Here is a 27187-nt window from a genome sequence, read left to right as displayed (position 1 = left end):
TACTCAAAGAAGGAAAGGTGCAAAAAGGATAAGTAGTATTGGTTTGCAAGGCTATTGCTTATTTATTCGAGGACTTATCAAGTTCCTACTAAAAGGCAGCTATCACTGTAGCAGCCAGGGACAGAGGAGGAAATAAAGCTCTTTGAAGAGAGCTATATAGGAAAGTGACAGGACTTGACAATGATTTTTTTTTTTTAATTACTACTGGGGATTGAACCCAGGGCCTTATGCATGCTAGGCAAGCACTCTACCAACTGAACTATATCGCCAGCGTCACTGACAATGATTTAAAAGATCACTCTATCTGCTTGTGCAGAGACTGATGTTAGGAAATGGAAGTGAAAATAAGTAGACTAAATAAGGAGGCTAGTACAGCAGTCTGAAAAGAGACTAAAGTTGCTTGGGCTAGGGTAAGATCAGTGACAATGGACAAAAAATTTGAACAACTCGATTTGATGAGTGTAATTTGTTAAAGTGTGAGATCCATGATGGTTTGATAGTTGATGGGATTTACTGATGACCTAGACGAAGAGTAAGAGAAAAGAGGAATTGACCCCAATTTCCCAGCTCTTCCATTGAAGAGGCCTAGAAATACTGATCAACCCAATCACAACAAGATTAGGGGCTCAAAATACCATCTTCCAATAAACTGAACTCACATTCTTTAGAGAAATAGCCGATTCCAGGCTTGGGACAAAATGTACAAGATAGACATGGAATATCTAGACCTATCAGAAAGCATAAAAGCTACTATAGGCAACTGGGGTGGTATCAAAAGGGATTCAAGAACAAACTTGAAAAGGATCCCACTGGTCAAAGATGAAAGAACCAATGCACCACCAAGGCTATTAATGGCAAGCTGGGCACAGTGAAGTATGCCTGTAATCCCAGCGACTCTGGAGGCTAAGCAGGAGGATCACAAGTTCAAGGCCAGCCCCAGCAACTTATCAAGAGACCTGTCTCATAACAAAAAACAAGAAGGACAGGATGTAGGTGGGTGTTAAAGCACCCCTGGGTTCAATCTACACACACAACAACAAACAAACAAAAACCCCTAAAACTACATTGCATTAAAATGTACCAACTATGTTAAATCTATGAGTCTACAAAGATTAAATATAAAAAACTTCAATGACCACCTTTGAAAAATGCCAATAAATCAATTTTTACATAGAAAACTGGCTGAAAAAAGAAAGAGAAGAAAATCAAGCATTTTCCTGTTTTTCCTTTACAAACTATATATCAAAGTAATCAGGGTGGACGAGTGGAAGTGTTTCTATGAAAGGGTTCTAATTAATAAGTGAAGAAATGACAGAATTAGAACTAGTTAATAAGTGAAGAAGGAAAGTCAAAATAGCACCATTGTGCTAACCACTTTTCCAATAGTGGATCTAGGTAATGATTATTAATGGCCATTAAAATCAGAAGAGAAAGGGTTCTAGATTGCTCCTGAAGAAAGTACACAAACCACTTATAAGATTTTCTTGCTTCTTGCTCAGATAAAGTCTCCAGTTTTTAGATATACAAATATAATCAGCGTATAGGAAATACATACATAATAGGAACATATTAATAATACAACATAGACATAAAGAGTAAAATCCACAATACATAAAACTGCAGGAGAGATGATCAGTTAACAAATACATATCCACCAAATCCAATGTGTGAACCTTGTTCTGTGGCTGATTTAAACAATTCAGTCATAAAAAAGACAAATCAGGGAAATTTTAACAATGATGTACGGCAATATTAAGAAATATTTAATTTTTAAAACGTGATAATGACTCTATGGTTATGTTCTTAAAATAGCCCTTATCTCTTTTTAGAGGTATGCATTGAAATATTTATGGATGAAATGATATACTTAATCTTTGTTCAAAACAATACAGTAGGAGCAATAGATACAGACAAAAACAGGAGTAGCCATTAGTTGATTACTGTAGCTGGTCAGAGTACTTAAGAGTTCATGCACCTTTTTATTTTTGTGTATTTTTGAAATTTTGCAAAAATAAAGTAAAAAAAAAAAGCCTGCAGACCACATCTAAATTTGAAGAAAACTGTTCCTTACTCAACAAGAAGGTAATCAATGAAAATTTGTAATTTTCAGCAGAAATTACATTTCTTTAAAAATTCCCAGTCTTAAAATGCACGTTACCTGGTCACAGCAAACACTTTATATATAATACTTGAGCTTTCAGGTGGAGCGGGCAATTGATATTTGCAAAAAAGAGTATCACATTCCCAGGCAAAGATGGAATTATCTTTAAAACAGCTGAGGATGGTATTACTTAAAGGAAGAAAGAAAACCTAAAGAGCAATAGAACAAGTTATCTTTTATGTAAGGTTCAGATAGTCCTCTTAAAATTATAAATTTTCCTTTTTTAAAAAAATTACCTTTTTTTAAACTAGAGAAAAATACATTTCTAACACATGACAGGATAATACTGATATTTCATAAATTATAATACACTAAAAAAGAAATGGTAAAACCTTTTCAACTAAAAGATTATGTGACTGTAATGACTAGACAATTCACAAAATTCTAAGTAAAAATCTAAAACTTTTTATCTTTTATTAAAGGACTCAAATGAAAATAACATTCTGAGCATCAAACTTATTCAAAAACCAATGACAGACACATAAACAAACTGATGTTCACACAATATACAATAATGAAATCACCAAACCACATATCTCTCAGAACGTATCCTTCACACACAAACACACACACACCCAACACATATTTATAAATTAACTAACTATCAGTCATCTGCCACATAATGTTTCATTGTTTCTTTTCGGTCAACATCGTTGTCTCCTAAATCATAATAGAGCTGTAAAGTTACTATCACCTAGTGAGGTGGTAGCACAACTCATTACTCAAGTGTGTGGGTGATGCTGGTGTAAACAAACCTAATGCACTGTCAGTTGTGAGAGTATAGTTCACATGATAATGTACAGTACATGCTAGCTGATAATAATAAATGACTATGTTTCTGCTCTATGTTTTTATTATACTATATTTTTTATCATTACTTTAGACTGTACTCACTCTACTCATTAAAAAAAAAAAAAAAAAAGAAGTATGCTATGTTGCCCTGGAAACAGCCTCATATATGTCATGCTCACCCCATCTCTTGATCACATCAAGAGGCCACATAGGGTGAGTGACCTATGCCATCAGGGTTTGTGTTAAGTACACTCTCTGATGTTCACACAACATACAACTGTGAAATCACCAAACGACATGTCTCTCAGAACATGACCCTTGTCAGTCAGCAATAGTTCCAATACTAAATGCTGATAAATATTAAAAATACCAGTGAAAGTGCAGGGAAAGGGCAGTGTCACACACTGCTGCAGGGAGTGAACACTAGCTAAAGACATTACACAACCTGTCTCAGCAGTCTTAAAATACATCTCTCAGGTAGTTAATTCATTTCCTAGAGTTAGCCCTTCAGGCAGCCAGGCGCAGTGGTGCACGCCTATAGTCTCAGCAACTTGAGAAGTAGGAGGATCCCAAGTTCAAGGCCAATTTTGACAACTTAGTGAGACCCTGTTTCAAATTAAAAAATAAAAAGGGCTGGGGATGTAGCTCAGTGGTTGAGCACCCCTGGGTTCTACCCCTACTCCCTAATCACCACAACTACCAAAAAAAGAAAAAAAAGAGAGAGAGAGACAGTCCTTTGAGAATAGTTGGAAATCATTTTAAGATAAATATAAGCATTATTTATAAGACTAAAAAGGTGAAAAGGCATACATGATCATATTTTATTACAGATTTGATTTATATAAAGAACTGAGAGAGAAATTCATTAATAGCAGAGTTAAAATGTCTTTATTTTACTCTCTTAATTTCCATTTTATACAAGCATTAATAATACTTCCTTTTGATAGTACAAAATTTTAATTAAAATTGACCAACATTTTCTCACCAGAGCTTAAACGGCCTCAAATTCAATTCTATGAATACATCTGCTCAATATTTTTTTTTTTTTTGAGAGAGAGAGAGAGAGAGAGAGAATTTTTTAATATTTATTTTTTAGTTTCGGTGGACACAACATCTTTATTTTATTTTTATGTGGTGCTGAGGTTTGAACCCAGTGCCCCGCACATGCCAGACAAGCTTGTTACTTCTTGAGCCACATCCTCAGCCCTGCACAATATTTACACATATACAACACACCATGAAATATACTGGTTAATTAAAACCATCTATTCTGGATTAATGTCAATCAGACACAATAAAAATGCTAATAACTACATAAAATTCTGGTAGATCATACAAGGATCTGATCCACCTTGTCACTTTTTGTGTTTGGCTCACTTGCTAAACACAACTCCTAGTAGTCTGCTAAGAGATTGATTATGTTAGGAAAATTTATAATATAAAGGTCTTATAGAAGATATTTACAATAGATACATTATAATCTATAATAAATACATTAAGAAACTGTTTGAAAGGCTGGGGCTATGGCTCAGCAGTAGAGTGCTTGCCCAACACATGCAAGGCCCTGGGTTCAATCCTCAGCACCAAGTAAAAATAAATAAAATAAAGGTATTATGTCCAACTAAAAAATAAATATTTTTTAAAAATATCAAAAATGACATAATAAAATTCTTATTATAATTTGCAGTCATTTTTTCTAGAAAAGTAATAAAGTTTATTCCAACTGGAGAAGCAAAAGCTTAAAAGTTAATGAGCATCAATTGCTATTTTAGGGGAATAGTTGTGATAGATTAGTGCCTGCATGATTATTCATTACTAGATTTGTGATTTTAATTGCCAGATTTTAATGATTACAAAATTGTTCTTAATGAATCATATGTCACTATTATTTAGATAGTGTCATCTCTTGATACCATAAAAAACTTAGGAAAAACATTAACAATATATATTGGGGGTGTTGAATTCAGGGATGGGGTTGCAGTTTTTCCTTGTAGAATGTAAAAATCCTAAACTTTCTGTGTTAGTCTTTTTTTCTGTTTCCATAATAAAATACCTGAGATTAGGGAATCTGTAAAAGAGGTTTACATAGTTTACATTTATAGAGGTCTAAGAGTGTGGTACCTCCTCTTGCTCAGCCCTGATGAGGGCTTTCTGGAGACAGTATAGCAGCAACACTCTGGAAGGGTAAGAGAGAGGGAGAAACCACAAGGCAAGAAGCCAGAGGAATTCAGGGGCCAGGCTTGCTCTTTTCACAATCTCTTTCTCCTTTACCAGAGTCCCCCAAGAACTGCATTGATTCCTTCTAAGTGTGGAGCCTCAATGAAGGCCCCATCTCCCAACACTGCCACATTAAGGACCAGCACTTGCACCTCTGAGGGACAAAACACAAATTATATCCAAATCAGAACTTTCCAATTCAATTTTGAGATGTATGTAAGCTATTCTTAAAGTCTGAAGACTTTAGGATAGTTACATTAGCAAGTTAAGGTCAAATGCATAATTTAGCAAGTTCTCATTGTAAGGAGACCCAGAATTAAGCTTGGCAACACTATTAAACATGTCCTGATATCCATCATAAAGCTTTTTCTGGCTGGGTGTGGTGATGCGTGCCTATTATAATCCTAGCAGCTCAGGAGGCTGAGGCAGGTGGATTGCAAGTTCAATGCCAGCCTCAGGAACAAAGTGAGGCTCTAAGCAACTTAGTGAGAACCTGTCTCAAAATGAAAAATTTTAAAAAAGGGGCTGGGGATATGGCTCAGTGGGTACACACCCCTGGGTTCAATCTCTAGTACCTAAATAAATGAATAAAATTAAAAACTTTTTCTGATACATACTAAACCACAGGAATCATAAAGCCAGGATTTATTCCTAAATCCATGAAGAACTGAATATCTTACTTTGAAGCTTCAACAAAAGAATCACAATGTAATAATTTGAAGAGGTGTAACTGGTTTACCTGAGAAGCAATATGGTGTGATGGAAAGCTTTTCGGAAAGACAGGTTTGAATTCAAACTGCAACTCTTTTTGCAAACAATGCAACACAGGACAAGTTACTTGATGTTTCTGAACTTCAGTTTATCCTTTTATAAAAACAAATTACTTCATGTTTCTGAACTTCAGTTTATCCTTTTATAAAAACAAGTTACTTCATGTTTCTGAACTTCAGTTTATCCTTTTATAAAAACAAGTTACTTCATGTTTCTGAACTTCAGTTTATCCTTTTATAAAAACAAAGTGCCAGTTACATTGTATGTAAGCAACTGGCATCTATTGCTATTAGTATTTCTGCTCCTAATACATACCAAAAGAAAAAAGAAAAAAAATCAGTGGAAAGGGGTTAGAGTCCTTTTAAAAATACTTTGAAGGCTAGGTTTGTAGCTCAGTGAGCACTTGCCTCATGTGCATGAGGCACTGCGTTCAATACTCAGCACCACATTAAAAAAATAAATAAATAAAATAAAGATACTGTGTCCATCTACAATTAAAAAAAATTAAAAAAAAAAACACTTTGAAAGTCAGACATAGTGGCTCATATCTATAATCCCAGCGATTTGGTAGGCTGAGGCAGGAAGATCTCAAGTTCATGGCCACCTAGGCAATTTAGTGAGACTCTGTCTCAAAATAAGAAACAAAAAGGACTAGGGATATATCTCAATGGAAAAGCACCCCTGGGTTCAATCCCCAGTAGCAAATAAATAAATAAAAACACTTTGAAACAAAGATCCATAGTTCTTTGTCTGAAACCTTTGAGGCCAGATGTATTTCAGAATTATTTTCAACTTAAGTACTGCAATGTAACACATATTCCATAGCATCATATGACCTATGCCAACAGCTTATACTCAAATATGTTATTACAACCTCACATCAATTCAGCTCAAATTTTTGCTGCCCTATTAACCAAGGTCAAAACATATTTTGCCACCGAGTTAAACACTTCTGGGCAACCAGCACTGTGCTAAGTGATTTGCATTGGTAAATATTTTGTTGAAAAGTTTAACATGACTCTATCGCAAAGTCTTTAGATTTAACTTCTAGTTCATAAGAAATGCACAGTAGCAAAAAACAAGTTAAACAACAATGATGAAACACTAAGACAAATACAGAATGTGGGGCATTTTCCAAAACAACTGGCCTGATATCTCCAAAAAGTTAATGTCATGGAGAAAAAAAATGGAACATTTTTAGACTAAAAAGTGGAATATTTTATGATGGCACTAAAAGTGCCATCATAAAATGAACTTCATATGGGAGGGGAGGGAAGGGAAGGGGGAATAGGAAGGACAGCAGAATAAAATAGACATAGTATTGCTGTATGTATATATGTGACTGTATGATCAATGTGATTCTGCAACCTATATACTCAGAATAATGAGAAATTATACCCCATTTGATTCAAAGGTATGATATGTCAAGATCATTGTACTGTCATGTGTAACTAATTAAAACAAATTTAAAAAAAGAATCTGGAAAAAAATTATGTCATTTAAATGAAAATGGATGGATCTTGACACCTATGTTAAGCAAAATAAACCAAACTCAGAAGGCCAAAAAAAAAAAAAAAAAAATGAACTTCATAGCAAAAGACCCAAAGAAAGTTACTTCAAGGATTTCATGCATCAGCAAAATAAAAAAATATTTCAAAGTTCTACTTAAAATTTAGAAATCAGAACCTAGAATAAAAATCCAGGGTTAGTAAAAATTTAAAAAGACTTAAATTTTACTTTAAGAGTAGGATATTTATTTCCTATTTTCAACAGTGTAAGCCAGTGGTAGAACTGTCTAGCCCACCTCTAATTTTTGTATAGCCCAGGAACTAAGAATGTTTTACATTTTTAAGGGGCTACATAATTTTACTCTTGGCCTGAAAAGACAAAAACATTTACAATCTAGTTCTTTAAGAAAGAGTTTGCTGGTAATTTATAGACTATGGCGTTCTATTCTTAAAATAGTACACTTATATGCATATATCATACATATACTTTTTTTCCCCAAATTTAATTTTATTCTTATACCACTAATATTTGGAATCATACTTTTTTAAACTAAAATGTCTAAATTACCAAGCAAGGTTAGCATTGGCAACTATCTAGTGTGTATAATTTTAATTTCATGGTAAAAGGAACAGATGGTCTTTGTGTTGTTGTTTTATAACTCTATTTCCATTGTGGGCTCCAATTCCCAATGCTCTTTTCTTTGGAATTTAAAATTCAATTTAAGTGCTAAAGCAATTAAAGAAGAAAAGACCTACTAAGACATTTAGTCTAAAGCCCTACTGAATAAGCTGGCTATAACTTTATCTCTTTTTAATTATTAAAGGCACACAAAGGAACTCTGGGATTTCCAGGGGGACTACAAAACAAATTTTTGGTTTGACATGCATTACTAGCTATTCCTGTTAATAACAAAGAAATTAAAAGCAATACTGCAAATACAATATAACCTCAAGCAAAGTAAACTATCACATGGGAGACCTAGATACTCCTGAAAACAGTACTTAGCTAATCAAAAAGAAAAAAATTAAACTTAAAAGCAAAAGAAATGGATTTGTGAGTCTGTCTGTATAGTTCTGGGGATTGAACCCAAGGGTACTCTATAACTGAGCTACACCCTGAGCACTTTTAATTTTTCATATATATAAGGTTTTTTAAAAAATATTTTTTTAGTTGTCGATGGACCTTTATTTTATTCATTTATTTATTTATATGCACTTCTGAGAATTAAACCTAGTGCCTCCCACATTCCAAGCAAGCGCTCTACCACTGAGCCACAACCCCAGACCATATAGTGTTTATTTTGAGATAGGGTCTTGCTAAGTTGCTGAGCTTGGACTTGAACTTGTGGTCCTTCCACCCCAGTCTCCCAAGTCACTGGCATTACAGGCATCTGTCACCATTCCCAGTTAAGAAATTGAAAATTTTTTAAAAAGGTAGTATATTTATACAATGTAATACTAATAAGTAATAAAATGGACAAGCTATTGATACCTAAAATATAGATGAAATCTCAAACATTATGCTGAGTGAAAAAACCTTACATAAACTATTACTGAGTAATTTAATTTGTATGAAATTTTAGAAAAGGCAAAACCAACCTATGGTGGAAAACATTATACTAGTGCTTACCCAGGAAGGATATGTTGGAAATTTCTGGGATAATGGTAATGATAGGGCTATATAGGTTATATGGTTGTATGCATTTGTTGAACTTAACAAATGAATACTTAAGACCTATGTATTTCATCATATAAAAATCTTACATTAATAAATATTGAACTATAGTCAATTAAACACAGGCTCAAGTACACTGATGTCTATGATTTAAAACACACTACAAAGAATTAATGAACAGAAGGATGGGAAGATGGACAAATCCATAATACAGACAAATTGCTATATGATTGAAGTTGCTCATAACAAAATTATGGGGCTGCAGCTAGAAACTGAAACCATCACATTGTGAGAGTTGGGTTTTCACAGCTGTAATTATAATAAAACTTTAAAAAAGAAAACTTAGTCTGAAAAGCACATGCCAAGATGCCTATCACTCACCTTCTGTATGCCCACTGACTGGCGAATATTCAGTTTTCTTTTTCTCTGAAAGGTATCCAAGTCCCACAGTTGTGCTGTATCAGAAGAAGTGGTGATGGCATATCTCCCTGATGCATGCACAGAGATTGAAAATACTGATGATTCATGTCCTCTCATCCAGCTAACTAGCTCCTTGGTGACTATGGTAAAAATAAAATTGTTGCACAAGTGAAGCACTATACATTCTACATGTTCACCTATACATACTACTGTACGTAAACACTATGCATGAACTGATTTAACTGATAACTACATATTACATAAGGCACCTCCACCAATATCCACGAAAAGGGAAGCCCACATGGCTGGCTGATAAAGTGTACCATGGGACATGTTAGTAACATGTGTCTGATGGAGGTATCAGAGGATGAGGCCTACAAAGAGTTTCAGAATAGCCTCAAATGTGACACTGAGTCTGGGAATTCTCTTGTGGGTAATAGTTTTATGTAGAAGAGTAGCATATATGGTCCATATTTTACAAAGAATACTTTGAGCACATATGGAGTATGTACTGGAAGAAGGGAAGATATTCAACAAGACTCCTTTATGTGTTGCTATAAAAATCCAGGCAGGAGATGAGGTAAACTAAGAAAGGATAATGGAAAAATGAAATAAATTCAAAAGCTATGAAGGAGAAATATCAAAGGACTTAGTGATCAAATTAATGTATTGAGATAAAGGAGGAATTATGACTCCAGTGGTTCTAGTTATGGAAGTAGATACTGATACTATTATGTAAGAAAAACAAGAGGAAGAACAGATTTTGCAGCATGGGAAAGAGAAAAGTTTGATTTTAAAAACTGATTTTGAGGTGTATTTGTGTAAGCAGAGAAACTGCCTGGTAAGGAAAACACCAAAAACTATCCATGATAATTATCACTAAGTAGTAAAAGTATAATAATTTTTATTTTATCCTCACATTTCTCTGTAATGTTTCCAAATTTTCTACAGTGGGCAAGCTTTACTTTTATGACCAGAATCCTTCCTCCATAAAGATGGAACTGAGAATAGTCAGAAAGCAAGACAACAACATGGAAACATTCAAACTGGGTCAAAACTGAAGATACAGGAACAAATTTCTTAGGAAAACAGTTGTGGCTTCCAAACACCAATGGAAAGTCTGGTATTAGTTAATGACTAATTTTTCACTGGTCTTCAGTAAAATGAAAAAAGGATAATACTGTAAGTTTTTCATAAAGCTAATGTTAAAATATTATTCTTTAATGTCCCTGCTTTATTAAATGAAATTATGTTTTTTCAATGTCAATTAGCAAAATTAAAAATTGATACATTAAGTGGTTCAGCTACTTAGAGAGGTCCTAAGCAACTTAGTGAGACCCTGTCTTAAAGTAAAAAAAAATTTAAAAGGGCTGAAGATATAGCTCAGTGGTAAAGCACCTCTGGATTCGATCTCCAGTAACCCCTCCAATATGTATATGTATATGTATACATATTACAGTAAAATTATAATTTTTATTTTATCCTCATACTTTTCTGTTGTTTCCAAATTTTCTACAGTGAACACGCTTTTTCATATTATATATATACACATGTACATACGTATATATATTACATATATATATAACATAAATAGTATATATAATACATTTTATATATGTATATATTATATATAATGTGGTATAAAACATACCAGTTATTATACATATATTATATTTTCTTTTTAATATATACCTATAGAATAAGGAGTTTTTCCTCCAAAGAGAGGTCTGGTTTTTGTTTAGGCTCCTATGAGGTAATTTCCCAACCCATTATTCATGGTGGTCCCTCAGGCAACATAAAAATGGTTTATGTTAAGAAGAGAACTCAGTAGGGCCTGACTGCACAGAAAGACCAATCACATCATTAGAAGGTCTATGAGTCTAGCCTCTTGGGAGGGCAGGAGCACTAGAAATTTATTCTACCACATGGGCGATATTTCAATCAATCATGCCTTTTTAGTGATAAAACCTGACACCAACCTTGGTGAACTTCCGGGGTTAGCAACATTGGTGCTGACTGCTACAGGTCAGTGCTGGGAGGGTAATGTGTCCCCGAGGACAAAGGAAGCTTCCCTTTTAGAAGATTCCCAGATTATATTATACCTCTCCTTCCTTTGGCTGGCTCTAATTTTTGCTACGTTATGACTATAATCACAAGTATAATGCTTTTCTAAATTCTGTGAGTTGTTCTAATGAATCACCGAACCTGAAGGTAGTTGGGGAACCATGAGTTGGGAAGCAGCCTATCTGAAGTGAAGAGGGTCCTGGGTCTGTTCCCTACTCTCACCCCACAGCTTGCCACTGTGTCTGAAGTGATGGCAGTCTTATGGGTTAATTCTTTGCAGTTCTTCAGTCTATGATTTGCTTTGGTTCAAAACTCAAAGAAGAGGACTTCTTACCTATATCAAAGCATTTAACAGAATAATCAGCCAATGCCACAAGGAATTCAGATTTCCTATGAAGATTAAAGGCCAGAGCCGTGCAAGCTTGTGTTGTTCGCTGAACAAGATTAAACCTATGAAGAGATCACTTAGTTATAATCAGAAATTCTATATATAAATCCACAAATTTTATGCTGGAGGAGTCTTTAGAAATGAGGAAAATGAGGCCCAGAAAAATGAGCCATTTTGATAGACAAAAAGTAGGTTATGAAAAGTGCTACGTGTCATATTAAAGAGTTTGAATTTTACTTACACAAAATGGGAAGCCACCATTAAGTTAGTTTTTTTAAATTTTTTTTTTAGTTGTAGATGGACACAATACCTTTATTTTATTTATTTTTATGTGGTGCTGAAGATTGAACCCAGTGCCTCTTGCGTGCTAGGTAAGCGCACTACCCCTGAGCCACAACCCCAGCACCCACCATTAGTTTTTAGCAAAGCAAAATCAGGATCAGGCATGTCTTTTAGGAAGATGTTCCTGGCAGCAATGGCAAATGAATGGAGGGAGAGGCAAGGAAGAAAAGGAATTCATTAAGAAAAGGAGCTCAGTGGTAAAGCACCTCTGGATTCAATCAAAGAATACTGGTTATATTAACTTTCATCATTTGTTGTTGTTTTCCTTCAGTACTAGGGATTAAACCCAGGGGTGCTCTACCACTGAGCTACATCCTCTGCCATTTTTATTTTTATTTCTTACTATGATGTCTGTCATTTAACAACAGGATGCAATACATGAGTGTTAACACATAAACAAGTATTCAGTTATAAAGACATATTGCATACATAAGGTAAATATAGGTTAAAAAAATGCACTGTAAACCTGGCATGATGGTCCATGCTTGTAATCCAAGCAAACTGGGAAGCTGAGTAATTTCAGAAATTTAAATTCAGCCTCAGCAACTTAGTGTGGTTTCAAGCAATTTAGCAAGACAGTCTCAAAATTTGAAAAAGTGGAGAGAGGGCTTAGGAATGTGGCTCAGTGTATAAAAATACCTAAACTTAAACTGAAATACAAAAAAAAAAAAAAAAAGTTTAAAATATTACACTTGAGAGTTACACATCAAAAATAGATTTCATATAATTCTTTTCTCAGTATTCAAAAGTGAAAATAGTAATTTTTGATTTAGAAAAACAATTATATTCTTTGAAAGATGAGGTTTCTTCACTATGCATATATTTATGACTGATATTTCTACAAAATAACTTGATAATGTTTAATAAATTTAAGCAAAATTTAAAGACAACTACTTGTTTCTAAATTTAAATGAGTTAAGTATTTTACTGATACTCATATACACCAAGGTGTAATATATAGATAATAACTTTACTATACTCTCACATTTATTATAAATGTTTCATTGTTATATGAGGCATACATTTTGGACAAAATCTGTTCAATATTCACTACTAGTATGAGTTTTCAGAAGTTTAATGAATTTAAAATTTAAATACATTTTAGATATATTATTTAACTTTTTAGGGTTTCTGGGCACAATGAATTCTCCAAAAATAAGCAGTGTTTAAGAAACATGTAGCTACAATTTTTTTTCCATTTGTATTTTCTCTAACCAGTATGCATCCACAGGTGCTGAGTATTGCTGAATAAATTTTGGAGGCATTGTCACATTGTCAATTTTCACATTTCAAAATTTTCTCTACGCTATGTTTATCGTGGTGAGGATTAAATGTTGTCCCTTTCTTAGAGTAATGGTAATACATTGGTCTCATTTGTAGAGCTTCTCTCCAGTGTGTTTTCTCTGATGTCTAGTAATATATGATATATAATTAAAATGTTTCTACATTCTCTACATTTAGATGTCTTCTTTCCAGAATAAGTAGCCTAGTGGTGAAAAGAATTGATTTCTTATTAAAAGCATTGTTTCAATTTGTAGGGGTTCTTTTCTGTATAAATTCTGTTAATAAGGTTTAGTCTTTCTTTTTTTTAATGTTTATTTTTTAGTTGTAGTTGGACACAATACCTTTATTTCACTTATTTATTTTTATGTGGTGCTGAGGATCGAACCCAGGATCTCAAACATGAAAGGCTAGCATGTTGCAGTAATTCACTTGCAGGTCAGCATGGGAAAAGAAAGAAGAAGCAGAGCAAGCAAAGCAGCAGCAGAAAAAAAGTCCTTTATTGTGTGCAAGCAATCTTTTTATAGTATTATGAACAAAGAAGTCAGCCTTCCAACATCAATAAATCAGGTCTTTCAGCTAATTAAACATAGCATACAGAAGTTTTACTTTCTAATCAGAAGTGACCCGCTTCTCATGGCTAATCTATTCTCGGCCTGGAGTATGATGAGCTCTGCTCTTTGTTAAGAACAGATAATAAAATTTTTCTCAGTGCCTTCTTAGCCCACTTGGCAGAACATCCCGTTTGCAGGCAAGTCCTCCCAAGGACAGTAGACACCTTGTTTTCAAGCATGTCCATAGTTACCTTATCTAAACCTTGAAGGAGTCTCTCGTTTGCAAGTAGGCCCTCCCAAGGACAGTAGACACCTCGTTTTCAAGCATGTCCGCTGTTACCTATCTATACCTTGACAGAATATCCTGTTTGCAGGCAGACTCCATCAAGGACAGTAATAGTAACGCAGTTACATCTGATTCTTTACACTAGCACTCTACCATGGAACTACAACCCCAGCCCCAAGGTTTAGTCTTTCTTTAAAAGTATTATTACTTTATTCACATTTCACATTCACCAGGATGTCTTCTGCTGTGGTGAATACAGTTTTATTTTTTATTAAAACTTTTCCACATTATTCACTTTTGTAGGGCTATTCTCCAGTGTGAGTTCTGTTATGGTGAATAAGGCCTGTTTTATTGCTAAAAGCTTTGCCACATTCCTTATATTTGTAAGGTTTCTCTCCAGTGTAAATTCTTCTGTGGCAAATAAGGTGTAATACTTGAGTAAAAACTTTGTCACATACTTTGCATTTGTGAGGCTTCTCTCCAGTGTGAGTTCTGTTATGGCAAATAAGGTGTGATTTTTGACTGAACGCTTTGCCACATTCTTTACATTTGTAAGGCTTCTCTCTAGTGTGAGTTCTTCTGTGGCAAATAAAGCCTGTTTTTTGAGTAAAAGCTTTGCCACATTCCTTACATTTGTAGGGTTTCTCTCCAGTGAGTTCTGCTGTGGTCAAGGTCTATTTTTTGACCAAAAGCTTTGCCACATTTTTTACATTTGTAGGGCATCTCTCCAGTGTGATTTCTCCTGTGGCGAATAAGGTTTGATGTGTCACCAAAAGCTCTGCCACCTTCTGTACATTTGTAGTGCTTCTCTCCAATGTGAGTTCTACTGTGGTAAATAAGGTCTGATTTTCGACCAAAAGGTTGGCCACAATCTTTACACTTGTAGGGATTCTCTCCAGTGTGAGTTCTCCTATGGCAAATTAGGTGTGATTTGTGACCAAAAGCTTTGCAACATTCTGTACATTTGTAGGGCTTCTCTCCAGTGTGAGTTTTTCTGTGGCAAATAAGGTTTGATTTTTCACCAAAAGCTTTGACACATTCTTTACATTTGTAGGGTTTCTCTCCAGTGTGAGTTCTTCTATGGTAAATAAGGTCTGATAATTGACCAAAAGCTTTGCCACAATCTTTACATTTGTAGGGCTTCTATCCAGTGTGAGTTCTCCTGTGGCAAATAAGGTGTGATTTTTGACCAAAAGCTTTGCCACATTCTGTACATTTGTAGGGCTTCTCTCCAGTGTGAGTTCTGATGTGGCAAGTAAGGTATGATTTTCGACCAAAAGCTTTGCCACATTCTGTACATTTGTAGGGCTTCTCTCCAGTGTGAGTTCTTCTGTGGCAAATAAGGTCTGATTTTAGACCAAAAGCTTTGTCACAATCTTTACATTTGTAGGGCTTCTCTCCAGTGTGAATTCTACTGTGGCGAATAAGGTGTGATTTTTGACCAAAAGCTTTGCTACATTCTGTACATTTGTAGGGCTTCTCTCCAGTGTGAGTTCTCCTGTGGCGAATAAGGTCTGATTTTTGGCCCAAAGCTTTTCCACATTCTTTACATTTATAGGGCTTCTCTCCAGTGTGAGTTCTGCTGTGGCAAATAAGGTCTGATTTTCGACCAAATGGTTTGCCACAATCTTTACATTTGTAGGGCTTCTCTCCAGTGTGAGTTCTACTGTGGCAAATAAGGTTTGATTTTTTACCAAAAGCTTTGCCACAATCTTTACATTTGTAGGGCTTCTCTCCAGTGTGAGTTCTGATGTGCCAAATAAGGTTTGATTTTTTACCAAAAGCTTTGCCACAATCTTTACATTTGTAGGGCTTCTCTCCAGTGTGAGTTCTGCTATGGCAAATAAGGTGTGATTTTCGACCAAAAGCTTTGCCACAATCTTTACATTTGTAGGGCTTCTCTCCAATGTGAGTTCTTCTGTGGCAAATTAGGAGTGATTTTAAACTGAAAGCTTTGTCACATTCTTTACATTTGTAAGGCTTCTCTCCAGTGTGAGTTCTGATGTGGCAAGTAAGGTATGATTTTTGACTGAATGCTTTGCCACAATCTTTACATTTGTAGGGCTTCTCTCCAGTGTGAGTTCTTCTGTGGCAAATTAGGAGTGATTTTTGACCAAAAGCTTTGCCACAATCTTTACATTTGTAGGGCTTCTCTCCAGTGTGAGTTCTACTGTGGTAAATAAGGTGTGATTTTTTACCAAAAGCTTTGCCACAATCTTTACATTTGTAGGGCTTCTCTCCAGTGTGAGTTCTCCTGTGGCAAATAAGGTCTGATTTTTGACCCAAAGCTTTGCCACAATCTTTACATTTGTAGGGCTTCTCTCCAGTGTGAGTTTTGATGTGCCAAATAAGGTTTGATTTTTGACCAAAAGCTTTGCCACAATCTTTACATTTGTAGGGCTTCTCTCCAGTGTGAGTTCTGCTGTGGCAAATAAGGTGTGATTTTTGACCAAAAGCTTTGCCACAATCTTTACATTTGTAGGGCTTCTCTCCAGTGTGAGTTCTACTGTGGCAAATAAGGTGTGATTTTTGACCAAAAGCTTTGCCACAATCTTTACATTTGTAGGGCTTCTCTCTAGTGTGAGTTCTGCTGTGGCAAATTAGGAGTGATTTTTGACCAAAAGCTTTGCCACAATCTTTACATTTGTAAGGCTTCTCTCCAGTGTGAGTTCTGATGTGGCAAGTAAGGTGTGATTTTTGACCGAAAGCTTTGCCACATTCTGTACATTTGTAGGGCTTCTCTCCAGTGTGAGTTCTTCTGTGGCAAATTAGGAGTGATTTTCGACCAAAAGCTTTGCCACAATCTTTACATTTGTAGGGCTTCTCTCCATTGTGGGTTCCTCTGTGGTAAATAAGACCCTTTTTTTTACTAAAAGCTTTGCAACATTCTTTATATTTGTAGGGCTTCTCTCCAGTATAAATTCTCTGGTGATGAACAAGGCCTGATTTTTTATATGATTTCTGGTGTTCACTCTCAGTTGTAGTTTTCCATATTTTCTTTTGTGGTAAATAGTCAAGATCACAACTTCCATATTTTGCACTTATCACTTCATGTAATATATGTTTTAGGCCCTTTTCTGGTGAATATTCTTGGATATGATTAGGAGTCATGGCCAGGAAGGCCAAGTTTCTATAGTTCTCTAGCATCACATCCCTATATAAATTTTTCTGAGCAGGCTGAAGACATTCCCACTCCTCTTCACTAAAATCAATGGCTATATCCATAAATGTTAACAGTTCCATTTCCTGGCTCTCAGGGTTCTCAGCGTTCTCCCTGTGGTTTGTTTTCAGATTCTGCATAGCACAGACACCTGGGCTCCAGATCAGGACAGAAGCCTACAAAAAGATTTTAAAAAATGCCATTTTATTTTGAGACAGGGTCTCACTAAGTTGCTAAGGCTGGCCTTGAACTTGTGATCCTCCTGTTTCAGCCTCCTGAGTTGTTGGTATTATAGCTGTGGGCCACTCTGCCTGACAACTTCAATCATTTCATTAAGGTAGTATCTACTATGCCTCTTTACTGTAAAATCATTATTTTTTCTTCTGTAATTAATAATAATTTTGGGGGAGGCACTTTATGACTACACAATATCTAATTCCTCATTAAATTGTTACAGGAATTTGTGGATTTTTATCTTAATGGATTATCATCCATTATTATTTATTTAATCATTTTTGTTCACTATTATTTTGACATTCAAATTATGTCCAATTTGACTAGAGGGAGCTCCTACAAGCTGGCATCTATGTCCTACTTATACAGTCCCATCATTCTTTGAAAAATTTCCTCTTTCTGGCAATATATGTTATAGGCTCATCCTGTATTTCCCTGCCCCAGTTCTGAAACTGTCCATTTCTTCAAGGCTCCCTGATTTCTTTTGGTAAACAATGGTGTTTAGAAAACAAAAAATAGGTTGGGTATAGTGGCACACACCTGTAACCCCAGAGACTCAGGAGGCTGAGGCAGAAGGATCACAAGTTTTAGGCCTGCCAAGGCAACTCAGCAAGGCCTTCAGCAACAGAGTGGGACTCTGTCTCAAAATAAAAACCAAAAACAGATGAGGATGTGGCTCAGTGGTAAAATGCCTTGGGGTTCAATCCCTGGTACCAAAAAGCAAAATAAGAAATAGGCAGTAGGGTACATTCATTGTTACCAGTGTGATGGTGTTCCCAAGATCTCTGAGTGGCCAAAGCTCAGGAATATATGCACATAAAATTTACTTATTCTTACATACATACTCTATTTCTTCCTCTTTCTCTCTCTCCCCCTCCATATACACACATATATATTTATATCTATACCCAAACCAGGGGTTCACACTCATATTTCCAACTCTAATCTAATACCACAAGGTTCATCCTAGTTTTCTCCCCTTCCCATATTTATAAGTTCCTTTTCCAACAGTGAGAAAGCTGGCTCTCATACCTCCAATATATTTACTTACTGATCAAATCCCTACATAATAACCACTTGCCATCACTGCCCCATTTCACCCTCAGATTTCCTCTGATTTGGGCTACAGCTCTCCACCACTCACTCTGATATGGAAACCCACCTTGATCAATCCTATCTAACTGCTTCTGGACTAAACTGTTCTATAAGGAAAGAGAAAAATTAAGAAGAAAAAGAGTACACTTTTAAAAAATATTTATTTATTTTTTAGTTGTAGTTGCCCACAATACCTTTACTTATATGTGGTGCTGAGGATAGAACCCAGGACCTCGCCTATGCTAGGTGAGCACTTTACCACTGACCACGACCCCAGCCAAGAGTACAGATTTTTAATGCTTTAAATTTTCACATCTAGTTCATAATAATAATTATGTACAAAGGAAATTATGTTCTTTCTAAGTTGACTATTGGAGTACCAGAAATTAGCTGACAAACTGGCAGTAACGAAAACTTAAATTTAAGAAAGAATAAGCTACTAGAGATATTGTTAAAACCAAAGCTGTAAATCTCTAAAAAAAATTGAACAGTATCTATCCTTTCCTACTGTCTCCTCTCAGTACTTACAAATAAGGTACCTAAAATGTAGAATAAAGCTTTCTGAACCAATAATGAATGGAAGTTACTAAAATAGTGAGTGAATTAATAACTTGTTAAATAAGGTAGATGTCAAAAACATCTGCTTACCTGTTTGATTGCAAGTCAAAAACATAGATATTTCCTTGATGGTCCCCAGCAATTAAGCAATCGCCTGAGCCATCAAAAGCCACATTCAGAAATCTTAAAGTTTTTGAATGATAATCAGAAGTGTTATGAATGATGTTCACTATAATTCTGTCAAAACAAAACAAAAAAAACAATATTAAATTCTACACCAAGTATTATCTGACATATGAAAAAGATTTATAGTATATATTATATCATATATAAAATGTAATATATATATGTACAAACTTTGAAGGTTTTTTGCCTACCTACTCTTCTCCTGTTGCAATTCCTTCTCTCCCCTAGAACCAATCTTACAATTTTTTTTTCTTTTTTTGGTACCAGTGACTGACCCCAGAGGTGCTTAACTGCTAAGCCACATCCCAGCCCTTTTTATTTTTTGAGACAGGGTCTCACTGAGCTGCTTAGGGCCTTGCTAAGATGCTAAGGCTGACTTTGAACTTGCTAAGATGCCTCAGCCTCCCAGCTGCCAGGATTACAGGTGTGTGCCACTTGGCTACTTAAAAGTGATTTCTGAAAAAAATTCAGAAAATTATTCAATATCAAAGTAGTTACTATGCATTTATTCATCAAACACTTGAAAATTTACTTTATGACAGACACTGAATAAGCCAGGAATTAAGAATATCTGATAGACATGACTCCTGTTATCATGGAACTGAATTTAGTAGTAAAAACAGGCATTTAAAAAATACATATAAACAATATTTATAAGTTATGATAATATGACAGACAATAGGATATATTTTTTGTTGTTTTTGTAACAGAAAATGGTCCAAAGTGAATTAAATGTACATGAGTTCTATTTTCACTTCTAACAGATCTACCAAAATACCTAAGCAGGTGTGTTCCAAAAGGATATGGATCACTGCTGCTTCATTACTATATCCCAGCACCTGGCGCTGAATACCTGGCCCACAATACACAACAAGCACCCAATATATGCCTGCTGAGGCAACTGGGGGCATAGCTCAGTGGCACTGAGTGGGGTTTGGGGAAAATAACTGCTAAATGAATGAAGGCTTAAGACATTCTTTTAAAACCCACATTAATCAGACTCTTAGTCCAAAGATTAAATTTATTTTTTTAAAAGTATACTATAAAAATATACAAAATGCTTAAGAGGTTATATGAAAAATATTTTAACCTCAGATTTTAAACAGATGATATATGCATACATGTAAACACACAATTAAAAGAAAAAAATGGAAGAAAAGAAAAGGAAAAACCTATATATAGGAAAAAAGGATGAACACATCCAAATAATAGCAGTCATTGGCAGGTAACAGAAGTATGAATGATTTCCCTCTTCTTTCTACTTTCCTATATTTTATACATATTAGTTAGTGATCACATGCTATTTTCATGGACAACCTTATTAAGAATGTACAGCTATATTGTCTAAAGTTACTATTTTTTGAGAGGAGGATTCTGTATAATAAAGAAAGCCATTTATAAAACTTCCATCATGAAATAACTCAAGACAATATATGTGTGCAAATTCTGATCCTGAAGACCAAAACAATCACATTCTTTACTGCAACAATAATTTTTAATCATGTAATTTTATCTTAATTGATTTTTACAAAATTTTTAATTTTAATTAGAAATATCTATCTTCATAAACCTCATTAAAGTATACTAAATTGAATTATGTGAAAATATTTTCTTCATGTTTATCTAAACACCAGCTTTTAAAACACATTAGAAGCAACAACAAAATTCTTTTTTTTGTAATAGCTATAAAGCAAGAAAAATGACTTTTATAATCTTGAACCTTTACTTAGTTATACGTTTTATCCCCTGCTTGAGATCACAGTAGTCTTTACAACAAAAATCAATCTTTTTAACACAACTTTAAATGAGCTGAAGTCTAGTCTATTTTGGAGCCATTCTAACATGGAGTAAGGTGGGAGGCAGAGCCTTATCTCAGGTAAGACATAGCTCTTCACAAATAACACAATACAATATTACATCTGAAACATGAATCAAAGAAAGGCTAAGAGAGCTTTTTAAACTTTCTTTTGGTGGAAAAAGTGGCAGAATGCTTCCATGTTTTACAATGTCACCTTTAAACAGATCGGGCACTCCTTATTACCTTCCAAAAATACATTTAAATTCCTGTTTCAGTGTAAAGAGCAACACAAAGTTGTATATATAACTGACTGACAATAGGTTACTTTATCCAGTTATAAAACATCAAATGACATGAATAAATACCAATCAAATTTTTTATTTCTATGCAAATCTGAGGCTTTTGCTACAGATAATTTTGGTTTAAAGAACACCAACTTGTCAAAGTAACTAAGTTTAACTTTTGAAGTACAATTTAGAATACATATTGTATGGTAACAATAATCACAGGTCTGCATGGGTTAACAAAAAAAAAAAATCAAAGGATAGCCTTAAATCTTTTATACATTTAGGAAACAGTGTTAATGATCAGAAATTGACTTAGACAAAGCAAACAGATATAAGACAGGTCTTCAAATGATAGTGTGGCCCTTCTATGTCAGATACATTGTATAAAAGAGAGCACTTATTGTTTACCTTGCTAGTAAACTTACATAAACTTTCATTTTATATACTTTTTCATAGCACTTAAACAAGGCTAAGACAGATATAGTTATCAAATGCATACATATACCTAGTTACATATATTTTGGGTATCAACTATTATTACAACCTAAATTACACTAGTTTGTTTAACCTGTTACAAAGCAAACATTTAAGACTTTAAAACAGGTAAAAACCCTTTAAGATTTCCTTTCGCCAAGTAACAAAAACCTAACAAATACGAGAAAATTATCTCAACAGATAGGAGCAGATCATTGTTTCAGACTTTGCTTCATATTAGTACATTAAAGTTCAAATAACTTTAACTGTGCTAATTATAGCCAATTTAATCACAAACACAAACTTTTTGAGATTTACCTTCTGTAATATATTTTAACATTCACAACTTTACATCCTTAGTTTTGTCCTCTTTCATCTTGGACTCTAGCCCAAGAATATTACTTTGCCAGATAAAATACTTTCTCCTCCAGAAACATTTCTTTAACCTTCTAATTTTCCATACTAAAATATATTTCCATACCTATAACTTTCTTCTATTTTTTCTAGTTTGGGACCCTTTCTTAAATCTATATTATGAAACAGTCCTTATGAATATTATCTGTGCATTTAATTCACACAACAAATTTCTTCCCAGGAGAGGGATGGACAACATAGCATATACCAAAGAAAAACAAAAAACAAAACAAACAAAAAACCCTGTGACTTAATCTTTTTTCCCCCAGAGTCATTCAAGGGGTTGGAGTCCAGGATCTTTCTGAGCCTGACCTTCTCCCTTATCATTATCACACTGCCATCAACTTTAAGTGAATTCCCCACTATCAACTGTATATAGAGACTCCTTTGGGGCCTTTTTAGATACTAGGTATATTGACATGCAATGAAAGAGGCCCTTTCTATCCTTTTCTTTAGGCTTCCTTAAAGATGCAACAGCAGACTTCTTACACTGCTTATTTTTGTATATTCCCCAAGGGATTAAAAACACAAAATTGTGTAGTAAAATAACTTCAAAATACTTCCTGGCCATCAAAATTCAGAGAGAAGGAGCTGAGGCTGTGGCTCAGTGGTAGAGCACTTGGTAGAGCATGTGTGAGGCACTGGGTTCGATTCTCAGTACCACATATAAGTAAATAAATAAAATAAAGGTCTATACATCTAAAAAATATTAAAAAAAAAAAAAAACCTCAGAGGGCAGACAACTTTCTCCTCCAGTCTTTTTTCTATAGCATTACATCTTCTGATGACAAAATTAAATGATCATTGTTCAAAATATGGGAAAAAAAACCCACGAATCCTACCATCTAAATGTAACTCAGGGGGGCTGGGGATGTGGCTCAAGCGGTAGCACGATCGCCTGGCATGCGTGTGGCCCGGGTTCGATCCTCAGCACCACATACGAACAAAGATGTTGTGTCTGCGGAAAACTAATAAATAAATAAATATTTAAAAAAAAAAATAAAAATAAAAAAAAATAAATGTAACTCAGGACTAATAGCACCATTTTGTCCCTGATTCTTCATTTAAATCATACACAAAAGCTACTCAGGAGGCTGAGGCAGGAGGATCTCAGGTACCAGGCCAGTTTGGGCAACTCAGCAATACTGTTTCAAAATAAAAATTTAAAAGAGCTGGGGACATAGCTCATTGGTTTAAGTGCCCCTAGGTTCAATTTTTCTTTCCTGGAAAGAAAACAAAAAAATCACACATCACTATCCATTTTCAAGCAATTTCAATTGCTCATAGGTTGCCTGACAGTTTCCCAGTTCATGAACATAAGAACATCAAGTTTTTACTGACCATCAAACTTATAAGACAACAGTGTCTAGTAAATCTGCCTGATTGGGCTTACAGTGATAACTGGTCTAAAATCACAGAAGGTGCACATCAACACTTCCTCCAGCTAAATGCCTCTACCTCCATACTCAGTGCTCTCTTCCTCTTTCAACTCCATAAACAATGGGTTTTAATAAACAACAACAACAAAAAAAGAAAGCCATGTTTTGATGGAATAAACAACAAGGAGGTGTGAAAATCTTGCATGCATATCTACTTGATAACAGCAAGAAAAAGAACAGGTGGATTGGCTCTAACTCTTGGAACACTTAGAAACTACCAGAGGCAGGGGTGGTATTTATATAAACTCCAAAACTAGAAAGGAAAAACCTCTCCACTTTCAGCAAAATTTTTTATCCCACGGAGTGAACAGGACAGAGGAATTGATAAAAAGGATAGACAGCAACTGGAAACCAAACAAGTGGCTGCTCCAGCACTGTGCAGTGGACATACAAAGTAAGCCAGTGTGTTGATCTGCTGAGGAGCAACCAAAATCAACAAAAAACCTACTAGAATAAGAAACACTGAAACATGAATCCAAGCGTTACTGCAAAGTCCGCGACAATCTTAGGACATCTCCCTGACGCAAGAAGTAATGGGAACCCAAATGGTCCCACTTCCACTGAAGTCATGCAAGAGAGCTGGGCCCTCAAACAGCGCAGAAAACTGGGAAAAGAATGAAAAGTATCGCTGGCTGTACTAGAAGGCTCTCAGCATTATAGAAGCAACCCTCTGCCCCTCATGTACACATCTATACCTAAACTCCAGACAACTGTTAGTTTGTTTTGCTCCACTGCTCTCCTAGAGTGTTTAGAAGTGTACTTGGCACACAGCAGGTGCTCAACAAATAGCTAATGAATGCATGAGCACCTAATACATGCAATGATTTGAGGATGGATAAACTTCAATTTCTGTACTAAAGGGTACGTTCTCCTTCCCTCATCCCTCCTGGAGTTCTTTTCCAGCGGTGACAAATATTTCCTGAGCACGCACTACAAGCCAGAAGTGCTATCAGGACACTATGATAATTAAAGCAGGACAGCGCTGGCTCTCTCATCAGCGGAGCAAATTCCCTTAGGTAAATCTGAGAACTTCCTGCTCCAGCTGCACTGTGGCCGGGACCAAATCCGGAAGGGTGTCAGAGAGGACCACTCCTCCTGAGGTCCCCCAACCCAGGGATTCTGGGCAGGATCAGGGTCAGAGTCAGGGTCAGAACCCGAACCCCTGCCCGGCCCTCGTGTCCCTTCCCAAGGCGGCTCCTCAAACTCCCCTCCAGACACGGACCCGCGCCCTCCAGCCTTTACCCGTCCCGAGTGAGCGGCGACGGCTTGCGGTGCCATATCTTGCCGCTCTCCTTGTTGCCCAGCTCGGTGCTCTGCATGCCCAAGCCTACTTTCGGCCGCCGCCGATCGGCTCAGTAACTGTCCCGGCACCTTCCCGGCAGGCTCCGCGCTCCCGGCCCGGGAAATTCGAGCGCCCGCCGCGGCGTTCCGGGTCCCCGTGGACCGTTCCAACCGCGTGTGGGACGCCCCTTTCTATTTACAACTAATAGGGAGGCGGATTCCTCCTAAACTCCACACAGGCTACCCCTCCAGACAATGGGATGGCCCAACGACCTTCTCGCTTAGGCTCCGCCCCCTACAGAGGTCGGCCCCCAGGACCCCAAAGCCTTCTGGGAATGGTAGTTTTCTGCAGATGAAGCGTGGGAATGCTTGTCTGACCCTTGAGGGGGTTTTAGGCTGCCAACAGAGGCAAGGTCCCTCTCTTCCATTATAAACTGCATTTAGGGATTGTACAGAGATAAACGCATTGAGGATTGAAGAGTTTATTTCCTAGGACTTTGAGGCTCCAAAGCATCCTATAGATGAATAGTTTATTGTTCTTCACCTTTTCATCATCCGTATTATTTTTTCAATTCCACAATCTGACAAGAGGTTTCCATATGGTGATGTACAGTCCACCCCTGGCAGTCCAGCAAAACAATGTCATCAACGGCCGGTTGTGTTAACGTCAGAGTTATTTTTTTGTTTTGTTTTGTTAAGTTTTCTTAGCCCTTCTGTAGTGCATAATAGGTATGAGGTATTCTTTTATGTATTATACCAATATATTGACTCATTTAATTATCATACCAAACTTACAATTTAGGTAGCACTATTATCCCACTTTTATGTAAATTTTCCTGAGGCTGTCCCAACAAATAACCACACACTTGCTGGTGTAAATCAACAGAAATTTATTCTCTTAGAATTCTAGGCACCTTAAATCCAAAATCTCAGTTTCAGCAGCCTCTCCAAGAGGCTCTAGGCAAGGTTCCTCCCATGCCTATTTTAGCTTCATGTGGAGGCTCGCTTAGTTGGCTTGTGACCACATCACTCCATTGTCTGCTTCCATGGTGACATAGCTTTCTCTTCCAGGATATTCATCTTCTTTTCCGTCACCTTCAGCTTTTATCTATGTAAAAATAAAAGGAAAGTCATGATGAAAGCAACATTAAAAGAGCTTTTCAGCATGGTGCCTGGAGAAGCCATCAAGAGGCAGGGCTGTGTATCTCTCATTGCTGGATCCCTGGGAACACAAACTATGGCTCATCCTCACACTTAACTGAGATATAATTGACATTTGGTAAATTTCATATATTTGAAATGTGCAGTTTTGTAAGTTTTAACATAAGTCCCCCCCAAAAAAAATCACTAAAACCAGATAATGAAGATAGCCATCACCCCTGAAAATTTCCTCATATATCTGAGGGAGATATAGAAGGGCAGTCAGGGTAAAATGGGAAGTGAGGAGATCAGGGTCAGGGGCCAGAATAAAGGAGCACAGGGAGGGTCTTCTGACAAGGTCAATTTCCTGCTGACGAAAGTGCTTGTGTACACAAGCATGGGACCCAATCAGACAGACACTTCCATACTCATGCTTCTAAGCGGGGGATTCAATAGAAAAGAGATGAGTGGACAGAGCGGGCACCAATCACTAACAAGTGAGGAGCACATGGACATGGGAGGAAATAAAGAAAGATGGAAAGTCAAAAGACCATAAAAAGAAGTCAAAAGTTCCCCACCAGACTTCCGCTCTGGACAAGTCTCTCTCAATCTCTGTCACTTTTTCGATAATCCTACTTCTTACTTGCTATCTCTGTGTCCTG

At 36.0% G+C, this 27187-nt stretch overlaps 1 protein-coding gene across 4 annotated transcripts in view; it reads right to left on the bottom strand.

Annotated features, from left to right (window-relative positions):
* Tbc1d31 (TBC1 domain family member 31) overlaps positions 1–25604 on the bottom strand; it is a 69178-nt gene extending 43574 nt beyond the window's left edge. The window contains exons 1-5 of one of the 4 annotated variants that reach the window (XM_046464859.2): positions 25347–25604; positions 19597–19743; positions 11943–12058; positions 9506–9684; positions 2159–2310 (exon numbers count right to left, since the gene is read on the bottom strand). In XM_046464859.2, the coding sequence (XP_046320815.1) occupies positions 2159–2310; positions 9506–9684; positions 11943–12058; positions 19597–19743; positions 25347–25423 (671 nt within the window). In that variant the 5' untranslated portion in view covers positions 25424–25604. Of the gene's footprint in view, positions 1–2158; positions 2311–9505; positions 9685–11942; positions 12059–14424; positions 15589–19596; positions 19744–25326 lie in introns of those variants that run through there. The other 3 variants (XM_046464860.2, XM_046464858.2, XM_046464861.2) reach the window with 3 other exon arrangements.
* Positions 25605–27187: the final 1583 nt, after the last annotated feature.

The sequence above is a fragment of the Marmota monax genome, unplaced genomic scaffold, assembly GCF_021218885.2.
Source record: "Marmota monax isolate L192 unplaced genomic scaffold, Marmota_monax_Labrador192_F-V1.1 WCK01_AAM20220418_F8-fsc00003, whole genome shotgun sequence".
Classification (NCBI taxonomy): Eukaryota; Metazoa; Chordata; class Mammalia; order Rodentia; family Sciuridae; genus Marmota; species Marmota monax.
This window is presented reverse-complemented; position numbering and strand designations above follow the sequence as displayed.